Genomic DNA, 25,153 nt, shown 5'->3' with positions numbered 1-25,153 from the left:
TTCCTACTGAAGCATCGTTTATTAATCACCTGTATCAAGCACACATCTGCTCAGCAAGGGTGCATGACGGGATACAACAGTTGACATCTAACCCGAAGGGAGGCACGTGGTTACAGGATCCGGCACAGCAGGAGGAAGTGTACTGAACCCTCTGGAAAGACAACCCGGGTGCAACACGGTGCCCGTTCTTAGGCTATGTTGTTAGGAGGCTGAAGACCAGTGAGAATAAAATTAGGAATACAGCTAAAATCAGATCTGACTTGTGCTTTGGCCAGTGACTTAAACACCAGTTACCCTACGACTAAGGTAGGACTACATAGGTCGGTGCTACACCAAGGGCTAGTGGGAGGGAGCAGCACAGACCAGGAAACCCAGCAAGCATCTGAGTGGAAAGCCTCAACACTTCTGCACCTCAAGCAGGCAGTAATCTAGAGACAAGGAAAGCCAGGCCCATCCAGGCACATGCCACGACAGACACCTTGGACTGAATCACCACTCACACTTGAGATACAATCTAGAGTTAAGAAACTCACAGGTTTTAGCAGGGCTAAAACTTATGCCAAGTCACCACTAGGTTGCTGAGACACCAGAGTAAGCCTCATCTTGGGACAAAGTCTTTGAAGGCAGAGGGTGAGGAATAACAATAAAATGCATCGAAATCTTCCTGTACCCCACAGCCTGCAGAGGGGTGGATCCAGTGACAGGACAGAGATCAGCATCTTCAGCTCTTGCCAGGAGGAAAATGAAAAGCAGCTCTGGGGTTTTTGCCCAGCTCAGTGCCCAAGACTGGTCAATGAACATCAGGAGAAAAAGACCTGGTAGCAGAAGTTTGCATCTGGAGGATTCATGTAAGTCCTAAGCAGCTGAACAAAACCCCATCCAAACTCTAGTGGAGGAGCTCTACCATGCTGCAGGAACAGGCTGTAGCTCCTCTCTAAAGATTAATCCTGGCACAGCTCTTTTGTTGAAAATCCCAAAGCATAATTCTGACTGAAAAAGAGATATGCTTGAAAGATGACAGAGCAGCTCACGGTCCTAGAGAAATGCACGTGAGAACTTAAAACACATTCAAGTTCTGCACCTGCACCTCAACATCTCCCTGTCCTGGTACTGCTGTAGGTGACAGCATCCAGGGCAGCTCCCTGTGTCCCCACGTGGGTATCACTCAGCAGGGCAGGAACTCTCGGGTTTGTCCCTGCCAGCTTAATGCTGCTGACATGATGGCATTCAACATGCGTAAGTCTGGGCCAAAGTGCTTTGACCCCTGGCTCAGCCCCTCAGGGACAGCAACAACGCAGAGCTGAGGAGGGCAGTCAATGCCTACCAATACTGCTCTTCACATAGGAAAAACCCTCACCCAGTTAATCATCCAGTTCCTCCCAGACACTAAAAGGTGCTTCACTGCAAGGACAGTTAAATTAAAAGCAATGAATCACACACCCCAAAGCTGGTTAACGGCTATGTACACCAAAGAAGCATCATTCCCAGAAAAATGTGATCAGCAAATCACACCTTAAAACTCATTGTGGCTTTTTTTTTTCCCTGGCAAGCCCACCATCTCAAAGGCAACAGAAGAATTCAGAGATTGGTCCTTTCAGGGGGAGTTTGGGAAGGGCCACAGTAGACAGGACTATACACCAGCACAGAATGGAACTCAGACTCGTGAAATGCTACAGACATTGGATCTTCTAACACACCACACAGGGCAAAAAATCAAGAGGAACTTTTAAGTGCAGGATTCCAACAAGTCCAGCATCTGCAAGATGCAAACAGTAAACTGCAAGGTAATTCAGGTATTATTCCAGGGAAGGTCAGGGATGGTTCAGGCAGCTGCCCACAAGTATTTCAGCTGGAGAAAAGAATTCAGGAGGGCTCTCCTCCTCACTAAAACTGGTACCAGGGTCACAAGCCACCACCAGCCACAAGCTGGTCACCCTCTAAGCGGGGCTGTTTCCCCCTGTGCTCATCAGGAGCAAAGTGCCCACCCTGCAGGGAGAGGCTCTGCTGGGTTATGGGTTTGGACACCCCTGGGAAACAAGTCACTGCCAACCCCACACCAGCAGCTGTGCAGTGTCTGCCTGAGCCCTGCAGCTACATGACCAAAGCGTGCTCTGGGGGGAGCAGCGATGCTGCTGGCCCAGTGCTTTTTCCCCCGAAGCACATGGCTGTTGTCCCTGACAGTGGGAAAGACCTTCTCCTGGCCAGTCAAGTCTGATGACTGATTAAGCCCTTTCCATGCAGGATCTCAGATTGCCTCAGGCCCTTTGTGTAACCTATGAAGGACCAAAAGTGTCAGTGCTTCTAATCTACAACTCTAATAGGTTAATGCAAAACCAAAACGCACATCACAGAAAAGCCAAGCATGGGACCTACAACAGACAAATATTTGTTCTTATAAGACTCGCAGGTCAGGAGTCCTGCTGAGACACAAAGAATACTGCGTGCTGTAGCACTCCTTTCCAAAAACATCACCTAAAGACGCTTACATATTACAGATGATTTGGCATCAGAGCTAGGGAGCATCAGTGCCAGCACAGGGTATGTGCTAGAAAGATGACTCCACACTGCAGGGTTTTCACATCACCTCAGGCTACAAAGTGCTTACAGGTTGTGTGGGGACTGAGGCTGCCACTGCTCTGACCACGTATCCACCACCAGTCCTGGCCCACCCCAGGCATACAAGCAAGCTCAGCTCCCCACAGACAGTGTCATCCACGTCTCATTGCCTCAGCACAGATGTCTGTGCCAGGTCAGTTGGATGGCTCTGCTTGGCTCATGGTGACAGGGCAACCCCATAGGCTCAGCAGATCTGATTTCACAGCCTCCCTCTGCTCTACGTGATGAGAAGACTCAAAAGTCCTCCTGGTCTGCTTTAGAGAGGATGGTGTTTTTGCTTCTTTATTTATTATAGGTATCAACAAAAAGCAGGGAAGCCTTCCTCTTCTTCCTCCCCAGCACTGGAGTTATGGGAAAGCTTAACAGAGAAACCCTCTCCCTAGAGCCAAGTCCAGTGCCAAGGCCAAGACTTTGGTCTCACTGCAAATCACTGAAGAGAGCTTGCCAAGGTCTGCTTGGCCTGCCGGGCTCCCACCGTCACCGCTCCTGCCATGCGAGCGCCCACCAGGGCAGAGCCACACGCCCCCTGCACATGAGCAAGCACAACACGCACACAGGCACACGCTGAAAGCCATCCCGGCCTCCTCGGCACATCACAAAGCAGCAGTAAAGGTTTCAAAGCCCATTCAAGTCCTTCGCATCTCTCCTTCACAGATGACTCGAAAGCAGGGCTAGGAAGATCTTTTGCACATTCAACTTTAAAACGTGAGGAAGAGGAGCAAGACAACTCTCCTGATTGTTGCTACTGCCTACAGCAAGTTTTGGTACAGATATCCTCTCTTATAGGCACTCAGTGGGTAAAACGTAGCCACAACAAACTTGCCATCAAAAATCTTTCCAGTCAGCATTTTTTGGGCAGCTTTGGAATCACCAGCATTTGCATATTCAACAAAGACCTGAAAGAGAGAGAGGAGAAACAGGACTTCCAGTGCACCATGCCACTCACTCCCTCCCACCCCACAGCTGGGAAAACCATTCCTGAACAAATTCTTTCCCTCCATCCTTGGCTGAGCACAGAGCATTGGAGCTAAAAAGGAAAGACCTGCTTTTCTGAATTGGGATTTCATCTCCTACTCCTCATTTGGTAAGGTAGGAGAAAGTATGATAATGCTCTACAACCTCAACATTTCCTCTCCCACCCATTAGCTTCTACACTTTCATCCCATATCCCAGCCCCTCTGCTAAAGCTGTTTGGGCAACCTTACGTAACTAGGAAGGAACCTGTGCTGTCCTTCAAAATAGCCATTTATTTTTAGCACTTCCATCAGCCAAGAGATTTCCAGGCACTGAGCAGCAGTCCTGCAGCACATGGAGTGCATGTAGGAATACACAGCCTCTTCCCTCCGTTCACTTACTTGGCCTTTACCAGGATTCTCCTTTGGAATAAGCAAGGAAACCACCGGTCCATATTTCTGACACTCCTCCCTTATGTCTTCCAGGATATCTGAGAAAGGAAAGAGTTGGTTGTCTTTCACTTGAAAACTACGACGAGCCAAGAAACAAATGAAGGCAAGATAACACATAAAGAACACTTAGTCAACACATAGTTTTTTCTTCTCAATTTAAAATAAACAAGCATGAAGTGCCACAGCAGAAGCTTATGCTGCTTAATGGCCACGTAATGAGATGGAAGTGTCTGAACTGAGGCTCAGGAACACAGACCTCCAGGCAGTGAACCTCCATGAGCAGGGTTTGGAGCACACAGTGCTCTTCCTTGCACACAAAGACTGGTCTTCCAGTAGCTAAAACATCTGGGATTTACGAGTGCCTGCTATGGCACTGGGAGGAGGGGAACTAAAGTAGCTGCCACAAGCCCTTCTTTGTGTGAGCAGAACCTGGCCTTTAAACTTGTATTCCCAGAGCTCTCTAGCTTTCGCCACTCACAAGGATTTGACAGCAAGCAGAAATGCAAATTCCACCAACATGCCTGGCCATCTACCACAGTTTAAGAACTCCAATGAGATATTTCAGTTCTCTGCTGGGATCTTGGATAAGTCATTAGCAATTTTTTAAGGATGTGTGCTACTGAACTCCAGAGTCCTGTACATGTCCAGTGGAAGCTCAGAGCTACAAACACACAATGAAGTCTGCAGGCATTTAAACAAAGAAGAAAATAAAAATAAACTTTTTGTTTGTTTGTTTTTAAATTTGGGATCCTTCAGGAACTTCCTACAATCCCTGCTTTCTCTCTGTCTCTTAGTCTATTCTCTATTGGTGCAGTTGAACCACTTGGTACCAAATCTCTGCCGAAAACTCTTTGTTTACTGTTCTTGAGCCTATTAATTGCTCACCTGCTTGCTCTCACATCCCCAGAGGCAAACAAAACAGAGTCTGTAAGACAACATTGCTACATGGGAATTGCATGGCTTGCACCAACCTTCATATTCTTCTTCACACTGCAGAGAAGCATCACTTAGAACATTTAGCAGCCTCAGCACAGGCGTGGGGAGCATCACCAAATCTTCGATATGGGGAGCTGTTTGGCATCCAAAGAATTAAAGAAAAGAAATCAAAGGAGCAAGAAAACAGGAAGTTGACTCAAAATGCATTATGATACACAAGCACTCACTGCTCTTTGCAGCACAGTTTTGCTTCTCTGCTCCATTACCTGCATTTACAGTCTGTATTCTCTGTTTCCAACTTATCTTCACCTGTGCACTGAGAGACTCTTCCATGGGTTCAGTGCACTCTACAATTATTCTGAGGCCAGCACCTGAAATTGCTCTTTAAATGAAGACTAGAGTTGTGTCTACTTAGCTCAGTCTCAGAAATTGATGTGACCTCAAGAGCTATGCTCATTGAACAAACTACCCCATATATGTGGAGATATGAGAAGATGAAAGAACTACTGTGCAACTTGCCTCTCCTGTTACTGCTAACAGACAAGCTGAAAAAAGGCTGGCCAGCTTCTGTAACTCCAATTCTTAAGTTATACTAAGGCACAGGCCTCAGATCTCCCTAGAATATCCTTCAGTTCTTCCCTGAACACCATGTAGACCTTCCCTCTTCAAAAACCAACTGCAACCCACTGCTTTGAAGACCACCATACAATCTTGCAACAAAAGCAGGGAAAACTACTTGGTTACTTAAATAATGCAGTGCTGTAGAATTAGGCATGGCCACAAGGTGGGGGAGCAGTGATCCTGTGAACAACTTCATAGGAGCAGAAATGAAACACTTTGGGCACTTGGCTCTAGAAAACAAGCAGCCCAGAACAGTGTAGTATAGATACCACTGTGGGAGAAGGAAACAGTCAAGGTGGAAAGGCTAATGGCAAAAATGAGGATATCCTCTATAAACTCAAAGCTGCAGGGACAGTGTCACTTCTCCAAGAAAAAAAGCTTGATTTCACAGTTCCTGGACAGGACTGGCAGAAGATCTGGAAGCCCAACTTGCAGTACTTAGAGAGTGTTAATGTGTTTATTTGTTTTGGCAGCTACAGCAGCTGAACACAATAGCAGTACTTCAAAGCTCTCCCACTTGACAGTGAGAGGGGACAGAAAAGGGAAATGGCTTCAATTCTCCAGCCTGAGCCTTCTAACCACGCTTGCAAGGTTGGCTATTATTTCCTAGGAAATACTTTTCCAAGCTAAGCACACAATGCATATGAGGGAGCTGACATCTTCGCAAGGTGCAGACAGAAGATGTTGATCTCATAGTCCAAGAAAAGATGCAAGTCAAGCACAGATGTTGTAAATCTCCTCCTACTGACATGGAAAAGCCCTTGTGAAAAGCTTAGAGTATGAAAGGCCTTATCAGTCTAGACGATGCCAGGAAGCACTCAGGGCAGCCCTTTGAAGAAAAGTGCTGCCTTCAGATAACCAAGCATATTCCAGCTCCAAGTGAACTTTGAGGACCATTCTTCCACAGGACTATTTGCAACCAAGAGACAGCAGATGAATTGGAGACTGAAAGAACATGTAAGTGTCACCTTGGTCTTACATGCTGCCCCTTTTATTCACAGAATCATTTAGTTTGGAAAAGACCTTTAAGATCAAGTCCCACACAGCACTGCTAAGTTCACCACCAAATGTCCCCAGTCCACCACCAAATGCCACATCTACACGTCTTTTAAATACCTCTGGGAATAGTGACTCCACCTCTTCCCTGGACAGCCTGTTCCAATGCTTGACAACCTTTTCAGTGAAGAAAATTTTCCTAATGTCCAATTTAAACCTCCTGTGGTACAACTTGAGGCCATTTCTTCTTGTCCTGTCACTTGCTACCCGGGAGAAGAAACAGACACTAAGGTAAATTTGTCCTTCATTTCATATGTTTTTTTTCAGAGAGGGAGACAAACCAACACTTAGAATTCAGAGCCATCTGGTATTCTTGTACCCAAGTGACAAAGGCATTTCTAGCAATACTCCTCTGCTTTAGGAGGTACTTTCTACCCAGTCCCTCTGCTCCTCTTCAAATGCCAGGTGACACCAACCACACCGACAACACAGGAAAGAAGCTGATGAACTGGAAAGTCAAGACTTGGCTGTAAATGACAAGGAAAGCCATTCTCATCTGTCTTTGCTCTAAACAGAAAAGCTGTGTCCAAGTGAAAGGCAATGACAGATCATTTTCTGACTTGCTAGGAAAGCAACAGTAAATGGTTCTTTGTGCAGACAAGCATAAGCACAAGTTTGGCAAAGAAAAGAACCAGCAAAGAGAACTAAGAAAAATGGAAGCTCTTATATAAACTCATAGCACTAACCACAGAAGCACCTTCCTCAGTACAGTTAGAGGTCTGTGTGTTTAAAACTGGACCAGAAAGCACTGCCAATACATATTCCCTCTGCTCTAAAGCACTACTGGCTGCAAGGTTCAGCCATGGAAGGCAGCTTTGATTACAACAGTCCCAGTCTCTGAGATGCAAGTGAAGTTTGAAAACAGGAATGAGTTGTTATCTTTGCCTAATACACAGAAATATCAGTATCTATAAGAAGCAATACTTAGTGACCTTTGCTGCAAGGTACAGCAAGGAGCTTAAGAAAAGCAGGGCTAAGATTCCAGGGGAACTCCTAGCCCAGCCAGAAGCTGGATGCCTGAAGCATTAATTTATGCTGCAGAAAAGCTGGATGCAGAGCTCTTCACTGGTGTTCTTGAAAGAAGACAAGCTCTGGAGAATGCTACTGTGTTGTTGCTTTTGGAACAGAAAACAGGGAGATCTCAGCCCACCTTCTGCTGACCACCTGCAACCCCCATGGGGAGGTCCTGAGGAAACACCTCTATTTCACTAAATTTAAAGGTCAGATGAAAGTGACAGTGACATCTGTCCGTGACCTGCCACACAGGCACCAGAACAGGCAGGCCAGTCACTGCTCACACCTTGAGAACACACTGGAACTGTCTGACCTATGCAGAGGCAGCAGCACATGCCACCACCAGCCACTGCCTTAGTCACTCGCATTCCTGGCGATTTCTCAAGTGGGAAACACTTGGTGTAAGAAAACCCATTCACTCACCATAAATAGCATTTCACTCTTCAAAAACACCTCAATGGTCACAATATCAGGTAAATATCTTGGTTATTTCTGTCCCCTCAGATGAATTCTGCTGCCAATACCCTCTTGGTCAGAATTTAACAGGAGTCCAGCCAGAGAATAGTGACAGCCCACGGGGCTGGAGAGGCAGGGCAGCACTGAGAGCACAGGCATCACTCTGACCTGCCTGCTGCAGTACCACGGAGGGCTGGGAAGAGCCACAAAGCAGCAGCAATGAGGCCTGAACCAGAAACAACAGTTGAACTGTACTCTGTGCTGCTTCCAGCACATGCTGAGAGCCGTGAGCAGGAGCGACACACACAGCTTACCAAAGGGAATGCTGAAGAACGGGCTGCACAAAGCCTTCTCAGCGGAGGCTCGCTTTCCTTGGTCACAATGAAGCATGCTGGAAGAGAAGACACACTTATGTTCTTGCATGGGACATTCCTGCACAGACAAATTCCACTCAGTGGAAGCCAGTACAGAGGAGTACCATATTTTTGGGGTGGTTATGGTACAAAGAGAAGAGTGAGAAGCACAGCTTCCAACCCATGGCTGAAGCACACCAGAAGGATCCCCTGAAAGCATTTTGGGTATATGGCAGAGCAGGCTTTCCTTCTTGATGTCTCTCAGCACCAGAAAATGGAAGTTGCTCACTTACAAGTTTACAGGGAACACAGCATGTTCCAGCTTGACCTCCCCAGGCCATTCAGCCCACATCTCAGGCATGCATGCAGTCTCATGAAAGTTATCACACTCCAAGGTGCTCCCACATCTTTCCACAAATGGGATTCAAAGCAGCTAATAGCCATGGGCTTGCCTGAGAATATGCCCTACTCAGTTTTACCAGTGGCTCCCAATACTATTTCTGCCCACTTGTGTCCTCATTCACTCTGTAGCCTCAGAGCACAGCCACAGAACAGTGAAAACAATCCCCTTGGCAGACTTCTCAGCAGAGTTTCACAAGTGCATTTGAATCCTGACAGCAGTGGAGAGCAGCACTTTCTGCCCCTCTCCCTCGTTTCTGACAACACTCCCCCAAAGCAGCAAAGTCTTCAGCATTCTCCAAATATAACCTCTTGGCTTTCAGTGCTAAGCACTGAAAGAGCAAATGATCAACATCATGACTGATACTCTTTACGTACTTATTCCAAACTGTGCCAAAATCAGAGGAACCAAAACATCTCTGATAATGCTTGCGCTCGTTATGAGTACAGTGGGAGATTTAAAAAAAAAAGAAAGTGTTAAGTGTGGGCTCTAAGTTGCCAAGAGCAAGGCTACAGGCTTCACTTTACAGAGCACATCTTTAAGCACCAGTAGGCAAATATGGTAAGATACCTTTTGATAAGGTCTCTGAGGTGATAAGCTGGAATGGCTGAATTAACCACCCCTTCACTGGCAAATATGCGATCAATGATGGCAGAACTGTTTGTCTGCAAAGAAAAAGAAACAGTGATTAGGGAGGTAAAAACCAGACCAGTGCAAAGCTTGCAACATCCCACCATTTTCCGGACTGGATGGCAGAGGGCTGTAGTACTGTGGGGTTTTGTGAGACATCCCCAATGTCTAAGCCTCACATGTTAAACTAGCGGGCTCACATTAAATGAAGCTTTTCCCATTTGCCTGTGCAAAAGCTGGAAATTTCCATATGCAGGAAAATTTGCTGTGACTGTGGAGGTTATGATGCTGAAAGGATATTCTTACTGGGAAGGGTAACACAAAACAAGGTTATTTCATACAAAACAGAGGACAGGCTCACAACACAGAGACTTCCTCTTGTTTTCTCAGGATATAGACTTACAAAAAGATCCCCAAATTAGAGCTAACATTAAACTAAAATCAGCAAATAATTCCTCTGTCATTGTGCTGTTGAACTAGCTGACAAACATCAGCTATTGACTTTTTCTTCCTCCTGTGCCACAACGACAACCAGGACAACTTGCCTACCAAATCTAGGCAAGACACAGGCTCCAAACACAGACTCCTGGAACCCTCACCTTTCAGTAACCTGAACACAGGCAGCATTCAGAGATGCCAGTCCCACAGGGTGGGTGTGTCTTTAAGGCTCTGGAACCTTAATCCTCAAAGCAATAGGATTAGAGAAACATCCTGGAAACACTATCTAGATGCCAGGTGCTACCTCACAAATCCAGGTTATGAACAAGGACTTGTTTGGTGTAAGCAAGAATGTTCTCAGCAGCTCTCTCTCACTCACCTTCCATTCCTGAGATTGGACTGTATGTTTCAGTTTCATTCCTGAGAACATTTCCAGTAAAACAATTCCCAGACTCCACAGATCCACAGCAGAGGTACATTCTGTCTCACTCTGGAGCCCTGCCTGCGCCAGGCAGTTCTGCAGTTCTGCCTCTGGAGCCCGATACCCGTCTGTTTGAATATATTTCACATCCTACGGGAGACCAAACACACAGAAAAGGTTAATTTTCCGGAATCATGCTCTCCACTCTATCTTTAAATCAATTCACAGCTATCCTTCCAAATGGGGCCCCAAAATACTACTGCTAAATTGACAGAGAGCATTGTACAGCCTTGTGCAAAGCAGGGAGTTCAACTCTCTATACTGCTGTGCCGAGGAAAAAACAAGACTGTCTGGAAAAGAAAACATCTCCCAGCAAAACAGCAGGCATCCCACTAACATCTGCCCTCTCTGAAAGACAGCACTGCTGGGAGGAAGAGGCTGGATGTCATTGCAGACTGGCCCTTTAGCCTCTCCTGAGCACAGAAGACGCTAGAAATTTCAGGAGAAGAGTCGAACACCCACACTGTGCTCCCACGTCAGCTGCGTGAGAGCACAAACAGCCCTATCTGAGCAGTGAGGATCAGTAACTGCTGCCATCATTCAAGTGCTGATGTTCTCTGGAACAAAATGTTAAAAGAATGAAGCAGGCACCTAATGCTCAGACAAGGAAATTATCAAAGGCACTTCCCACACACCTCTTCCTTCTCCCCCTCACAGCCTCAAGTGCTGCAGCAATCAATACCTGCCCAGCTGCCGTGGCTGGCACAGCAAAAGAAAATGCCCATACGCTGCCTGCTTCAAAGAAAACAGGAAATTATAAAACCACACAAGTGCTGGCTGGAGGGGCTGCTCTGAAGGCTCCAGTCCAGCCTCGGGCTCCCAGGCAATACCTGGTCAGTCAGCTGTGGCTTTGTCCAGCCAAGTGTACAAAGACAAACTGCATGCTGCGTCTTTTTAACATGGGAGGGCTTGTTTTACACTCAGAGAATGACAGAAGAATATGCAAGCTTACTTCCTGGATAAGGCACAGGATTGGGAATTCCTACCAGGATAATACAGTCAAACCAAGATTATCTGGTTCCCTGACTGAAAATATACTTTACAGAAAACATTTTCCAGCAACAGAGCTCAAAAGTGGTTTACGAACTCTAAAAAAAAATAAATAAATACACAAATTGCTCATCAGTGTCCCTCCTCCTATCAGCAAGGAGCAGAACCTCCAGCATGGCAAAAGCAGCAATTTGGCAGCCCCACCAAACAACATTCAGAGATAAAGAAAACACCATGGTCAATGGCACCAGGGAAAAGAGTGAGATGAAATGTCACTCCTATAACCTAAAGCATTTTGAGAGCTGCAAGTGGCTGAGACCTTGCTGTATGTACAGCCATTCTCTGTTAAAACAGTAATGGCAGGAAACTTGATGTAAGGATAAGCTTGGCAGGACTGTCATACATAAAAGTAGCATGGTCTTTGACTCAGATAAGGAAATCATGCACGTAGGCTGCTGCCCAAGGCAGGGGCGGGAGGAGACGCTGATACCTGGTGCACATGCAAAGCAGGGTCAGACGGTTCACCCCACGCAGCCAGTGTATTTGTGAGAAAGGGCAAAGGAAACTCAGCCCAAAGAAAGCAGATTGGAAGGAACCATGGAAGCAAATAAAACAACTGATCACCTATTACGAGGCAACTCACAGAGCAAGCAGCAAAACACAGACCTGAATTAAATAAAAATATGTGCATTAGACACAGGACACCAGGAGCATGTATTTTGCTGATAGACAGCAACAGATTACCAACACAAACTCAGCCAAGAACGTGGGAGAACTGAGGACAACATGGAGGAGTTAAGAAGTCCAAACATTAAAAACAGCTCCTGTACCAAAGAATTCAGAGACAGGTCACCCACACAACCCTCTGATATTCACAATCAGTGAGCTGTACTGTTAATACCAGGTAAACCAGTATAAAAAAGTCTATTAATTTAAAACCTCTAAAAGAGAAGCGTGCATGGAATGGGGACAAGCCAGGACAAAGTTTGAACCAAAAAATTAAAGCTTGCTTACTGGACTTACCATCCATCACCCAATGATCACAGGCAAATGTTCTATGAGGCTACCTGATGGAAAAGCTTTACTGAGAGAGGGAGGGGTGAAAGGAAGCTCTATCAAGCCCACAGTAGAACCTCCCAAGGCTCTTTGCTTCCATGAGAAGCCACGGAAGAGAATAAAATGGACAAGAACAAACTTACAAAACTCAGTATCGCCAAAACGAAAAAGTGACAGCAATAAGAGACAGAAAGCTCAGCAAATGAGAGAAGCAGAGTAGAACAGGCAGAGATTGTCCATGTCAGTAAAGAACAGACACTGCCCACCCACAACCAGAGCATAGGCTTGAAAGAAACATCCAGACTTCCTGAAAAAGGGAAGCTGCTGAAGTTAGGGTAAAGACAAGCACAAGGACACTGCCAGAGATAACACAATTGATTGGGGAAGCTAATGGTGAAGCCTGGACTCCTACTACCCATGATAAGGGATGATAAAAGCAAATTCTGCACTTCTGGGTGCTCCCACTGGTCTGACCATGCAAAAACTAGCAAACTTCCCAGGAAGCTGAGACACCACTTTTCTCAGTGCATCATTAACTCTGGAATTTGTAGCACAAAGGCTAAGCCATCAACAGAAACCAGAGACATGCAAGGAGATGGGAACATGAGCTTCTGTTTCTGGGGCCAGACAACATTCTAGCCTTTTCCAGGAAACCCTCAGCACCAGCTCAGCTACTCTGATCAGGTCATGCCAAGTCCTACACTCATGACCTGAAAGCATCACAGAGCCACACAACACAGAGCCATCTGCTTCAAGAGTAGCACATTCCAAACCTGATTCCCCTCTTTGAAGCTAAGTCCAAAGTCAATGAGCTTAAAGCACTCCTCCTCTGCACTCCACAGGATGTTGCGTGGCTTGAGGTCTGCGTGCACGTAGCCTTTGTGGTGCAGGAAAGCCAGGGCTTCCAGAACGTCTCGGGCGCAGTGCTGGATCATCCACATGGAGCAGCCCTGGTTGCTGGAGTGCAGCAGCAGCTCGGACACACTGATGTCCAGCAGCTCCAGCAGCAGGCAGCGAGACGGGCCGTTGGCAGAGTAGTGGTTGGTGAACACGCCATACAGAGTCACTGCAGGAGACACAGCGACAGGCATCGGTCATCCCCCTCCACCGCTGCACACCACCACAGCTGCAGGGGCAGCCCAGCTGTTTTGTAACGGGTGATGTTCAGAGGGATGGAGAATCAGGCTTCGGAGGGAAGCAGCAAGGGAAAACCAGCCCTGTCACCTCTACGGGCTTCAGAGGACAGGTCGGTCTTACAACACCCCACCAGGCTTTGCTAAAGAGACAGGGCTGGGTGCTCCTGCTCAGGACAATCTGGGACATGGATAAGTAGGGGGGCAAACTGGATGTAGCGCCACTCTTTTTGAGACATGCTGATCTCTCTCCTGTGACAAATCTTGCACAGTGGGACCCAAGCTCTGTCTGGCTGCCCAGGCACATTATGGCATTAAAAAACATTTCATACCAACAAAAAAACAGCATCAGTGGGTGAACTAGGGCGCTTCCAGCAGCCACCTAAAATACATAGGCTTCCTCCCTTTCCAAGCTCATTCCCACCTGTGTAGGCAGCCCAGGAGCTCCAGCCTAGACCAGGCAGGCCAGCAGGCACACACTGTCCCACTGCTGCCCCATAGGCAGCATGGCTCTTGCCAGGGCAGCTCTGGCACCCTGCCCAAAGGAGGACTCAGGGGTGCCCTGCCTGCAGTGACCCTCTCTGCCCATACAAAGGGTGATGCCTGTCTCTCCTGCCCACCCTGGGGACATCCCCTGCAAACCCCGTGTCCAGGTAAGGGGTGGGGTACCAGGAGCACCCGCCACAGCGAGGCTGCTTTGGGGCACCCATGCTGAGGGCCCTCAAACCTGCCCACCCAGGGGTGCCAACCCAAAAAGCACAATGCCCTGCCAGCGGGGGTGGGCTTGGGGGCGAGGATGCCCGTATTCCCAAAGGAGCTGGGGGTTCCCCTCCCTGGCTGGAGGGGTAGGCTTGGGGACACCAGTTTGCCCTGGGGGGGAGAGATGGGGGCTATAGGGACAGAGGGTGCCCGCGAGGGTCCCCGAAAAGAGGCGTTTGGGGATCCGAGGGAGGATCGGGGGGTGCCCGGGCTGCGGGGCGGGGGGCCGAGGTGCGGGGGATGCCGGGGTGTGGGGGTTGCTCGGTGCCGGGGTTGGGGTGCCGGGACGTGGGGGTTGCCGGTGTGCGGGGGTTTGGGGTGCCCGGGTCGCGGTGCCGGTGCTGTTACCGATGTTGCGGTGCCCGCGGAGCTGCTCGAGCGCGGCGCGCTCCTTGCGGAACCCGTACTCGGCGCAGTCGGCGGCGGGCGGGCGAGCGCCGGGGCGGCGAGCAGGGCCGGGCCGCGGCCCCGGGGGCGGCACGAACTCCTTGACGGCGCCGGGGGGGGCCCGCGGGTCCCCGCAGCAGCGCACCCGGTACACCGAGGCCGAGGAGCCGCTGCCCAGCGGCGCCTGCACCTCCCACAGCCGGCCCAGCGCCTCCAGCAGCGGCGGCGCCGCGCCCCACGCGCACCCCGACATGGCTCCGCGCCGCCTCACATCGCCCTCCCGCCGCCGCCGCCCCGCCGCTGCCCCGCGGGCCGCCCCGGCCCCGGTCCCGGCCGCGGCCGCGCTCCAGCCGCCATGGCACCGGAAACGGGGCGGCACCGCCGGCGGCACCGCCCCCAGCGGGGCGGGGCGGGGGGCGCGGCCCGTCCGCCCGGAACGGGCTGGGCCCCTCAGCAACCCCTGGTACTGGGCGCGGTCTGGGCCCCTCAGCCGGGGCACAGGCGGTCTTCAGCACACTAAGTAGCACCTGGCACTGGCGGGTCCCAGACCCTCAGTAGCCCCGGGGTGCCGTCCCTGCAGCCCTCAGCACTCCCGGCGTCTGGTCCCCTCCGACCAGGTACAAGCGGGCTCCAGCATCCTCAGTACACCCCGGGTCACATCTCCTCATCCCAGACACCAACTAGGGCTCCCGTCCCCTCAATGCCAAGCACAGCAGGGCAGCCACGTTCCCTTCTCAGCCTGGGCACCACCAAACTCCCCCAGCACCCCCCGGCTCTCCACCGGACCGGTCTGCCGGGATAGTGATCCCCTGTGCAGGTGCCAGGCTGGTGCAGGGGGTCCCCGCCCATCAAGGGACTGCCACATGTCAGTGGGTAAAAAAGAAAAAAAAATTTATTGTGCAATCTGTATCTTTTGTCCCAAGCCACACACACATCCTGACAACATAAATAGAAGTACTGGACTGGCTGTGAGTGTGATGACCCTTCCATTAAGGGGAAGGTTCCTTTGGGATTGCAGTGATGGAAGATGCTGGTTCCTCAGAGAGGGGCTACAAAGCCTGGTTTCCATCAACACCTACAGTGCAGCACAGGTCTGGGCAGCACAGAAATACACATACACAGATTCCTGTTTGGGGTGCCACTGGCCATGCACAGTGTGATCACATTGCACACACCTGAGCACCCCACGGGCTCTGTGCATCTGTGTGTCCCCTTTGCTCCTGAGCAGGGCTTTCCCAGGGCCGAGAGCTTCAGAACCCCAGCATCACCATGGCACCACCACGACAACAGCAAGGAGATGGGTGGCTGCTCCCAAGGCAAAGGGATCACAAATGCTCACAGCCTCCTTCAGTGGTACAACTTGGCTTTGGGTGGTGGAAGATATTTCTTCAGTCCAGCCACCCTGCATGGCCCAGAAGGAACTGCAAGCAGAAGTGCCCACCCATGAGCTCCTTGCCTCCTCCAGCCCAAATCTGGGCTTTGGAGCTTTTCTTCTCAAAGCCACTTTTGTGGTAAAGGTGTACATAAAAGCTCTAAGCAAAAAGTTCCATCTCATAACTGCTTCCTTGCGCTGGCCCAGGGGTCCACAGGCTGGCTAACCCCTCCTGTAATTCGTGGGGTAACAGTCATAGAGCAGTATCAGAGGACCATGTGGCTTCTTGTGTCCCACAAAGACACCACTGACATAGTGACACTGGCCTACACGAAGTGGGCTGCCTGCCTGGACAGGGCGGTCCTGTCCATGATGGCTGGGGTGAGACCAGGAAATAAGTGGGGAAGGGGGTCTCACAGGAGCTTGGCAGCAGAGCCTGCTGACCTGTGCAGTCCCAAGTGTCCAGCTCTGCTCCGCACTGGAGCCTATGCTGTGAGCAGGTCTCCTGCATCTGGGGCTCTGCTGCAGAGAGATGGCACTGGGCAGAGTCCTGCCATGGGGTCATCACCTGGAGAAGGTCCTCGGCACTTCTGCCTTCCCAGCACCCTGGCATCCAGCACTAGAGCTGGGTTAGCCTGTTGACACCCTGGGATAGGGTATCTTGGCAAGCACATGGCATAAGCTGGGAAATCCTCTAGACCAAGGCAGCCAGTGCAGAAATGGGGAACAACAGTGTGGGACACTCACTCCAGCAGAGCTGATGGGGTTGGGGCAGACTGGCACTTCTGCCCGCACACACCCCTTTGGTCCCTAGCTCAGCATGGCTCCTGGCTGCAGATAGGGTGGTAAGTGACACCGTGGCAGGACAGGACCTTGGCACTGACCAGGGTGAACAGGCCCAGGACAGGCTGTGCCCCTCCTGGGAATTTGGGGAGAAGCAGGTTGTCGTGGCTTCCCACGCCCCACACTGGGGCAGCAATGGCTCCTTCCACACTGGGGCTCCCTCTCCCAAAATAAAGACCCCAAAAATGGCAAGTGGCAGCAAGAGACGTGTTTGGGAGAGCCAGCCCCCACAGTGCCCCTGTCACAGCTCCCCCACTGCTACTCAAAGGACAGTAAGTCAGGGTGGGTCCCCTCCACCTCCCAGCCAGGGGTACGTGGCTCTGGCCGCCCTGTGCTCCCTGGTGGCTCATGCTCCAGCCTTGGTCTCTGTGAGGGCTTCTCTGTGGGGGGTGACATCTCGGTGGCCCTCTCACCCACTCGCCACTGGCTCTCCTGGCTGCCCTTATGGATGAGGTCAGGCACGGGTAGGGCACCAGTGGGCTGGTTCCCGCTGGGCTCTGGGGTGCCTGTCGTGCTGGGCAGCCCAGGGCATTCTGGAGGGGATGGGTCCCCCGTATCCAGCTGCTCCTCTGCAATGTCAGGGTGGGCTGTGGGTGGTTCTGGAGGCTCCTCTGTGCCAATCCTTGAACTGGTCTCCTCTGGCTGTGGAGCAATGAGCATGTCCTGCGGGGTCTTCAGGGCACGTGGCGTCCGCTTCTTGGTGATGGGGGGCGGGGGGTCCAGCCGAGGAAAGGCGTCCAGCCCCACAGCCCTGCAAGCACAGAGAGAAAGTCACATACAGCCCCATGCTGAGGCCTCTCCAGCCTGTCCCAGTGGCCCTGCCACAGGGTGCACAATGCAGGACACTCACCCGTCCTCGACAGCCAGCTGTGCTGTGCCCAGCATGGCGCCCACGCCGGCGTTTGCCTCCATCGCTCCCACACTGGGGAGGCCAGCGGGCTCCTTTCGGCGCAGGAGATCGTTCACCTTGGCCCCCATGGCCTTGCCCAGGTTGCGGAGGTGTTGGCTGCTGGCGGGGCGGGAGGGCTGTGGCAGAGTGCCCGCCGAGGAAGGGACGTGCTGCGGCCGTGGGGTGGGTGCTGTGCTGGCGCTGGTGTTCTCAAACATGCTCTGGTCCACTGGAGAGGGAAGGGAACAGAGACGGGATGTGAGCTGGGCTGCAAGGGTGATCCCAGCAAGGGCGGCTGGCCTGAAGCTGCCTGCCAGCAGCATGGGAATGCAATCTTGGGGTCAGGGAGGCTGCTCCTTCAGCCCTGCAGAGGCTGTGGGCAGCCAGGCCATGCCAGGGCTGCACAGGGCACTGCATGCATGGGGGACAGCATGGGGCAAGACAGGGTAGCAGCGAGCCCAGGGCTCCAGGCTGGCACTGCCAACACACCGAGAGCTTCTCTTACCTGACACTGAGCGACTTGGAAAGCAGGTTGTGGAAAGAAAGAGAGAGAGAGCATTTACCAAGGGAATGGCAAGGGAAAGGCCTGTCCCTTCCACACTGCCAGGTGGGGTGTGCTGCCAACCCTCTGCCTGGGCCTGCCACACTATCTTGTGGAGATGGGACCCATGTGTGGTCATGTCACTTGGGCCCTGGCAAAGCAGCAGGAGCTGCACTGGGGGCACCCACAGTCTGGGCTCTGCACTGACCAGCCCAGCAAGGCTCCCTCAGCCCAGCCCAGCCCAGCCCAGCCTGGGTCTGTGTGCTGGGTGGCAGTGGGTACTTTTTTGGGACCCAGTGAGTTTCTGCAGTCACACTCCACCTCTGAGCTACATTGGTTTCTCCCCCATTTCTTCCCAGCAAGAGTCCTTCAAGCAATGGTGCCCATTGGCTGCCCCCATGCCAGTGTGGCTCTCTGTGTGATGGCTCCAGCCAGCTGCTGGGTGAGCCTGGTGCTGCCAGGGCCTCAGTGCCCACCAGCATCCTGTGCCCAACTCCACCTCTGCATCCCAGGGGCATGTACTGGGACAGAGCCAACCACCTTCACATCCCATGGAGATAGACACAGAGGAACGGTTCCCAGCACTGCTTCCAACTCCATGGGGTCCAGACTCTTACAGGGACCCCTGACTCACTGCAGGCCCTTTCCTCTGCAGCCTGTGGCTTCACAGTCCTGCTGAACAGCAATCTCCCTCCCTGCGCCTGCAGCATCTACCAGTCCTGGAGTTCATCTTACAGCTAATTCATTGCACCAAAGGAGCAACACAGCAGCGTCTGAGTAGCCTCTCCTCCAGCCTGGACACCAGCCCCCAGAAGTGTGAGCAGCCTGACAACTTCTTGTAGAGCATCTGCTCCTCCTCTGACTCCTCAGATGACCCCTAGACCCCTGAGAGGGACAGGCTGGCCAGCAGCAGAGCCAGCATCATGATCCAGGACATCCTCACCACTTCCCAGTGGCAGCCAGTGCTCCAGTGTGGCTACCGGTGCATGTTGTGTTGCCGCATCTTCCCCACATTGTGGTTGGTCAAGACCCAGATCCAGCACAGCTCCCAGGAGGGCTACAGCTGCGATGGGTTCTACAGCAGGCTCAACGCCCTGGGGGAGCAGCTCAAGGCTCAGGAGGCTGCAGCCCCCAGGCTGTCCATGTAGCCCCACCAGCCAAGCAGCCACCGCAGGAGGGCACTGCTCCATCGCTCCTGCCAGCGGCACAATAAATTCTTTTAGGGTCGGCCAGCTCTGCCTCTGTGCTGCTCTTCCTATGCAACACTGCCATCATTTGAGAGGCTCTTCCCTACTTTTCCTTCCCCAGTAGACAAAAATCTCCTGAGCTCCTAAAAGTGCTGCTTAGCATTTCTGCACTTCTGTGGGGAGCTCTGCAGATGCCAGGAACCCACTGGCACCCTCAATTTGTTGGGTCAGCCCTAAGACAAGCTTGTGCTGTGCAGTGGCTGAAGGGGAAGACTGAAACCCTTCTACTCCCAGAGATATTCAGAGCACCTTACTCTCATGGGTAGCCTGTGGCTGGCACCACAACAAGGGTCCCACAGTCCTGCAGGGGACTAGGGGAGTGGGCTTAGGTTGGAGGGGGTCTGTGCAAGGCCAGAGGATGCCGCTGCTGGTGCTGGCAACCAGCATGGAGGGGGAAGGAAGTACAGAAAGAGAGAGAGTCAGTGAGAAGAAAGAGACAACAGAAAGCCTTGAGAAATAGAAAGATTTATTTAGCAAAAGCCAGTTGACTAATGACAACACCCAAGGGTTAAGTGCACTTACATTGACAGATTGGTTTCCCAGATAGATTGAGTCAACAGTTAGTAATACGACAGTTGTAGGAAAAGAAAGGACAAAAAATATAGCTATAAATCCTCTGTCAAGGTCCATAATAAAAGTGAGAGGCTAGAGAGGCGTCTTGGAGGCAGTGCTGACTTAGGAGGAGGGTCATTTATACATGTACACCTGTGGTGTGGCATGGTGCTGGCAGGTCCCACCCGGCTCCAGCAGCACCCCATCAGCCTGCAGGGCACCTGCCACTGTCCCCTGTGGGCAGAGTGCCAAGCAGGAGCCCAAACCCACAGCTGGTCCTGAAGCTCCTCAAGGGACACTGCCTGTGTGTGTGGAGCAGGAACAGACCGGAGCGGTGTCTCAGGAGATGGCTCCTGCCTGCCTGCTTTCTGAGGCAGCCCAGCCTGGAAGAGACCTCTGGCCTACTGCTGCTCCTCCCAGGCTCTCCCTTCATCTGCCTTGTGTGTACAGCTGAGCTCCTGCTGTCCCCTCTGCTGAAAAATCTGTTTGCCCATATGGAAATCCTTCTCCAAGCTCACCCATGCATCCCTACCCTGTCTGCGCCATGTCCTGTGTGTGCTGCCATACCCACTTCTTCCTCCTAGCTGGACCAGCCTCCCACCCCATGCTTTCACCTCCAACAGCTGCAAGCTGGCAGTGGGATGCCGGGGTTCCCAGCAGAGGGGCTAGCACACTGCTGTGCCCACAGTGGTGTGGGACAGGGCACATGGAGGTAGTGGTGGCCAGAGGACAGGAGCACCCATGTACCAAACAACACCCTCTCCCACTCTGCCCCCTCTGTGGCTGGTGCAGGGGTTCCCCTGGACACTAGGGCACTGCTGGGGACACTAAAACATGTCCTTCCTTCCTTTCCACTGGGACTCTCTAGCTCCTCACATCATCCAGCCCTGTCTTGTGGCAGAGGGTACATAGCACAGCTCATACTGACCCCGGGGGTCTCATCCACACCTCACTCCTCAGCAGCCCTCAGTCCCAAGGGGACCCGGGCAGAAAGAAGTGATGGACCTTCCTCAGCAGCCAGGCTAAGCCCTGGAGGAGAGCAAGAGCTGGTGTCAGCCAGGGGTTAGTTGCAGGCAGATCGAGCAGAGACAGAGCTGGCAAAGGCGAGAGCAGCAGGGAAGCAACAAAGCAAAGCAGAAGCAGGATAGGAGGGAGGATGGGGAGAAAGACAACTGCGCCAATCCCCACCTCATTCAGTGCTTCCACAGGGAGCAGGGCGGACATCAGGACTCTGGTTCATACCCCTTCAGTCATGGCCTCTTAGAGGCTGTAGCACCAGGCAGGTGATAAAAGTGCTTGGAGAAAAGAAACAAGCTCTGGGTCCCTCGGAGGCCACCACAGGTGGCTCTCAGCCAAGAGCATCCTGGGGGCTGGTGGGGGATCCTGAGATCTTGGATTCACTTTTTGGAGGGTGTAAACCATAGATGTGACAGAGCCCCTCTGCAGACACCAGCAGTTCAGTCCCCACTGAGGGGTGGAGGTGTGCTCATCCCTGCAGATACCAATGCCAGCACTGCAGGCCCCAGCCCTGGTCTGGAGGAAGACAACTGCTCGGAAATGGGAGGGTTTGTGTATAAAGCAAAGCAAGGAGTTTGTGGTGATGGGGGTGCAAGGAAGTGCTTGAAAAAGTGGCTTGAGAGCACCAAAAAGGCTTTGAAACCTGGTAGGTGTGCCAAAGAGCCAAAGGACTAGATGATGTCGGGGAGGACACCCCACAGCCCAGTGCTGCATTCCCTGGCTCCCAGTTCCACACTGAGCTGTGCCACCTTCTCTGCTCCACAGCCTGGGAAAGGAGTGGCTGTGCCTGCATGCTCTCCACCTGCCTCAGGCAGGGACAAACTCTGTCCTGGAAGTGCCACATCACTCTGCAGGAACTGTCTGCACCTGGCCAGCCTGTGCAACCTCATCTTACCCCATCAACTCCTTTCCAGGCTTGTCCCCACTGTCCCTCTATGCCTCACCTCTCACTCACAGACCCACTACAACACTGCACTGTCACCAACCCTAACGTAGCATGACCCTATCCTTGTCTTCCACCCTGTCCACCACACAGAGAGCCAGACCACCTGCCAGCCACTCTGTCCTTGCTCATCACCCCAGCACTCCCCCCTTGGTCCCTCTTGTCCCTGCTCCCTGCCCTGCATCTCCTCTCTTGTTCCCTCAGAAAAATCCTTCCTCTCCTTTACTCCTTCCCCAGCAGCAGCAGGGGCTAATCCAGCAGGGAGTCCCCTTGCTTCTGCCTCACCTGGACACACAGTTTGTGGGGGGTGGGAGCCAGGGGTTAGCACAAGGAGCTGTCAGCTCACTGTCAGTTGAGAAGCAGGGATGCTCCAGCTCAACACACAAGCCCATGCACGCTGGAGCACAGCATGCCCAGCACACTCCCTCAGCACGACTCCACCTAACCCCTGCACATCTCCTGACTGGGTGCTGGAAGCCTCACACTCCCCCCTCCACCCCATTCCCTCCGGGCTGTCCCATCCCTGCCAGGGCCACTGGGCTATGGCCAGGGTCTGTCCCAGCTCTGGCAGGTCCTGGCTGCTCCGCACCACCTCCTGCTGACCCCCCTACACCGCGATCTCATCCTCCAGGCTGTCGCCCAGGTCCTGCCTGGGCTGGACGTGGAGCAGGCGCGGCGGTTCCTCCTGGGACCAGGAGTCACGCTCCTCGCTCTCGTCCGTGTTGGACTCGTACTCGGAGGCGATGCCCGACTCGCGGAACTTGATGAGCTCCAGGCTGCCCAGCGGTGGCTCTGGGGCAGGTGGCCCCGAGTCCGGCAGAAAGCGGTAGCACTCCAGCTTCACCAGACAGTCGTTCCTACCTATGGGACTGCCCAGGGTGCTGGGGAAAGCTGAGCTGGGGCCCAGCGGCGGCGGGTGGGTGTCCTCGGGCTGCGGGGTGATCGGGTCGCAGAGGACAGGGAGGACGTTGGAGCGGAAGGTGATCTCCAGCAGACTGTCCTGGGAGCCTGCTGCAAGAGAAGGGCATGGCTGAGAGGCCTAGCTTGCCTGGGCATCCCCTGGCTACCATGGCTGGCTGCACACTGCCCAGAGAAGGACAGGCTGGGGCCACTTGGCTACCAACCTCCCTACTGCCACTGTTGAGAGGGGCTTATTTGGTGTTACTGCTGCTGACCAACAAAGAGCCAGTTCTGCAGGACAAAACGTTAACTGTCTCATACCCCAGCTCCTGCAGGGAGCTGATGGCCACATCTGCTGGAGAGGAAGGTCAAGAAGGGGCTCTTGGGCAGGTATGGAGCTGGCCTAGAGCATGCAGCCACTGGGGAAAGCAGACATACAGCTGATGGAGGTAGGTAAGTACCTTTCCATACAGCCCTCCTCAAGCCCCGTCCCACATGGCATGCAAGCACCCTGCTGCACATGCACAAGCCTGGCCAGAAGGGCACAAATATCCCTCTAAACAAAATGAATGGAAACACACAAAAAACCCCAACAGAAACACCCATGTGCATGTGCCTCACAGCCCTTGCTAGAAGTGAGGGGAGAAGAAGTGACGGGAGCGCTTACTCGTCGTGTTCCCTGCCAGCTTCAGCTCCAGCTCCTGCACCTGTTTGACCAGGAGCGAGATGTGCTGCAGCAAGTCCTTGTTCTGGAGCAGGAGCTGGTGCACTCGAGCCTGGGCCTCCAGCCGTGCCGCCGCCTCTGCTGCCAGCTGGTCCTTCAGCAGGTGCACCTGTGGGACAGCCGAGACAGGGTGAGCGTGGGGAGATGCTGCTCAAGGGTTGAGGGCTTCGACTCTGGCCACCACCACTCATCTGCCAGGGCTCACCAGCATCCCACCTAATGGTGTGATGAGGCAGCCACTCCTTGCAGGTACAGCAAATGTGATGGGGAGCGTGCAGGCAGGTGGCAGTGTCACACTGGGCAGGTGGCAGTGTAACACCAGAGCACACTCAGCACATGGTCCCCTGGCCTCTCTGATGGCAAAGTTCGAGGCAAATGGGGGCAGCACTGATCAAACTATCAGTCACAGGGGCAAGGGGTGTAATATTTTACACTCTGAGCAGGCACCACAGAGCCCTTTTGGATTACAGGCAACACTGTACTTGGGCAGGTATAAAGGATCCCCCGAGGATGAAGGTTTCTCTTCCAGAGCGGAAAGCAACTTTGCAGCCTGTGACCCCAGAAGGCACGTGGGCTCTGGGGCAGCAGCTCGGGCAGCAGCTCAGGCAGAAGCACAAACACTGATTTACTGATGCGAGAGGAGGAAAGCCATGGGACAGCACAAAAAGGCTGCTGGAGCCCATTGCTCAGGCCAGGTCAGGAAGAAAGTTGAGCAATTGTGGAGAGCTCTGCGAGGGGTCAGCAAACAAGTAAAGCTCAGGTAATGAGTTGGATAAAGCAGCCAGAGCTGCTTAAATGAGGAATAGCTGCATGGAGAGGAAGCTGCCAGACACACAGCTCAGGCAGCAGTTATTCAGGGTGAACACTGAGGCCAGGTACTGGCAAGCAGACAGGGGCTGAAAGCCCAAGAAACCTGGTGGCATGCAGACCTAAGCACCTCATCTTTCCTGATGGGGCCAGGGCAAATTGCCACTCCTCTCCCCTTGCTGCACGTCCCATCCTCTGAGTCACAGTTTCTCCCACAGTTGCCACCTGAACATTTCTGCCTGCAGCTCCCCACAGAGCAGCCTGCCTTCAACACTGCCTCCAGGTGCCACTCCCCTTGGTGGCACCAAGGGGCTCAGTGTGCCCCAGCCCTGTTGCTGCCCCAGAAAAGAGTGGAGGGGAGAACCTGTGCCACGGCCACTTGTGTCTGCTGCTGCTGCTGCTGCAGGAGCTGCTGGAGAAGCTGCATCTGATGGTGGGCAGAGAGGGGTGTTCCCAGGTCAGGCAGCTGGGCAGATGAGGGCAGCAGCATCTTGGGTGATGCTGTCAGGATATCTTCAGGGTGGAGGCAGCCCTGCAAAATACCAATGTGGAAAGTGTGATCCCATGCCACTCACCTCAGAGAGCC

General features: G+C 52.7%; 3 protein-coding genes across 3 annotated transcripts in view; all 3 read right to left on the bottom strand.

The window, feature by feature from the left end:
* Positions 1-15,034, bottom strand: UHMK1 (U2AF homology motif kinase 1). The gene is made up of 8 exons (XM_027694662.1): positions 14,694-15,034; positions 13,227-13,519; positions 10,306-10,497; positions 9,429-9,523; positions 8,420-8,496; positions 4,994-5,092; positions 3,972-4,060; positions 1-3,512 (listed from the first exon to the last, which is right to left on the bottom strand). Exons 1-8 carry the CDS (start codon positions 14,983-14,985, stop codon positions 3,366-3,368), a joined length of 1,284 nt encoding a protein of 427 aa, XP_027550463.1. The 5' UTR covers positions 14,986-15,034; the 3' UTR covers positions 1-3,365.
* A 1,975-nt stretch (positions 15,035-17,009) lies between these two features.
* Positions 17,010-18,082, bottom strand: CUNH1orf226 (chromosome unknown C1orf226 homolog). Its single transcript, XM_027694706.1, has 2 exons — positions 17,798-18,082; positions 17,010-17,698 (listed from the first exon to the last, which is right to left on the bottom strand). Exons 1-2 carry the CDS (start codon positions 18,052-18,054, stop codon positions 17,206-17,208), a joined length of 750 nt encoding a protein of 249 aa, XP_027550507.1. The 5' UTR covers positions 18,055-18,082; the 3' UTR covers positions 17,010-17,205.
* Positions 18,083-21,875: 3,793 nt separating this feature from the next.
* NOS1AP (nitric oxide synthase 1 adaptor protein) overlaps positions 21,876-25,153 on the bottom strand; it is a 46,712-nt gene continuing 43,434 nt past the window's right edge. The window contains exons 8-10 of the mRNA XM_027694661.1: positions 24,932-25,099; positions 23,704-23,869; positions 21,876-23,147 (exon numbers count right to left, since the gene is read on the bottom strand). Coding sequence (XP_027550462.1) covers positions 22,744-23,147; positions 23,704-23,869; positions 24,932-25,099 — 738 coding nt within the window. The 3' untranslated portion in view covers positions 21,876-22,743. The remainder of the gene's footprint in view (positions 23,148-23,703; positions 23,870-24,931; positions 25,100-25,153) is intronic.

Source organism: Neopelma chrysocephalum, unplaced genomic scaffold, assembly GCF_003984885.1.
Source record: "Neopelma chrysocephalum unplaced genomic scaffold, ASM398488v2 Primary Assembly neopelma1_98, whole genome shotgun sequence".
NCBI lineage: Eukaryota > Metazoa > Chordata > Aves > Passeriformes > Pipridae > Neopelma > Neopelma chrysocephalum.
Note: the sequence above shows the minus strand (reverse complement) of the source record. Positions and strands in the feature narration are given on the sequence as shown.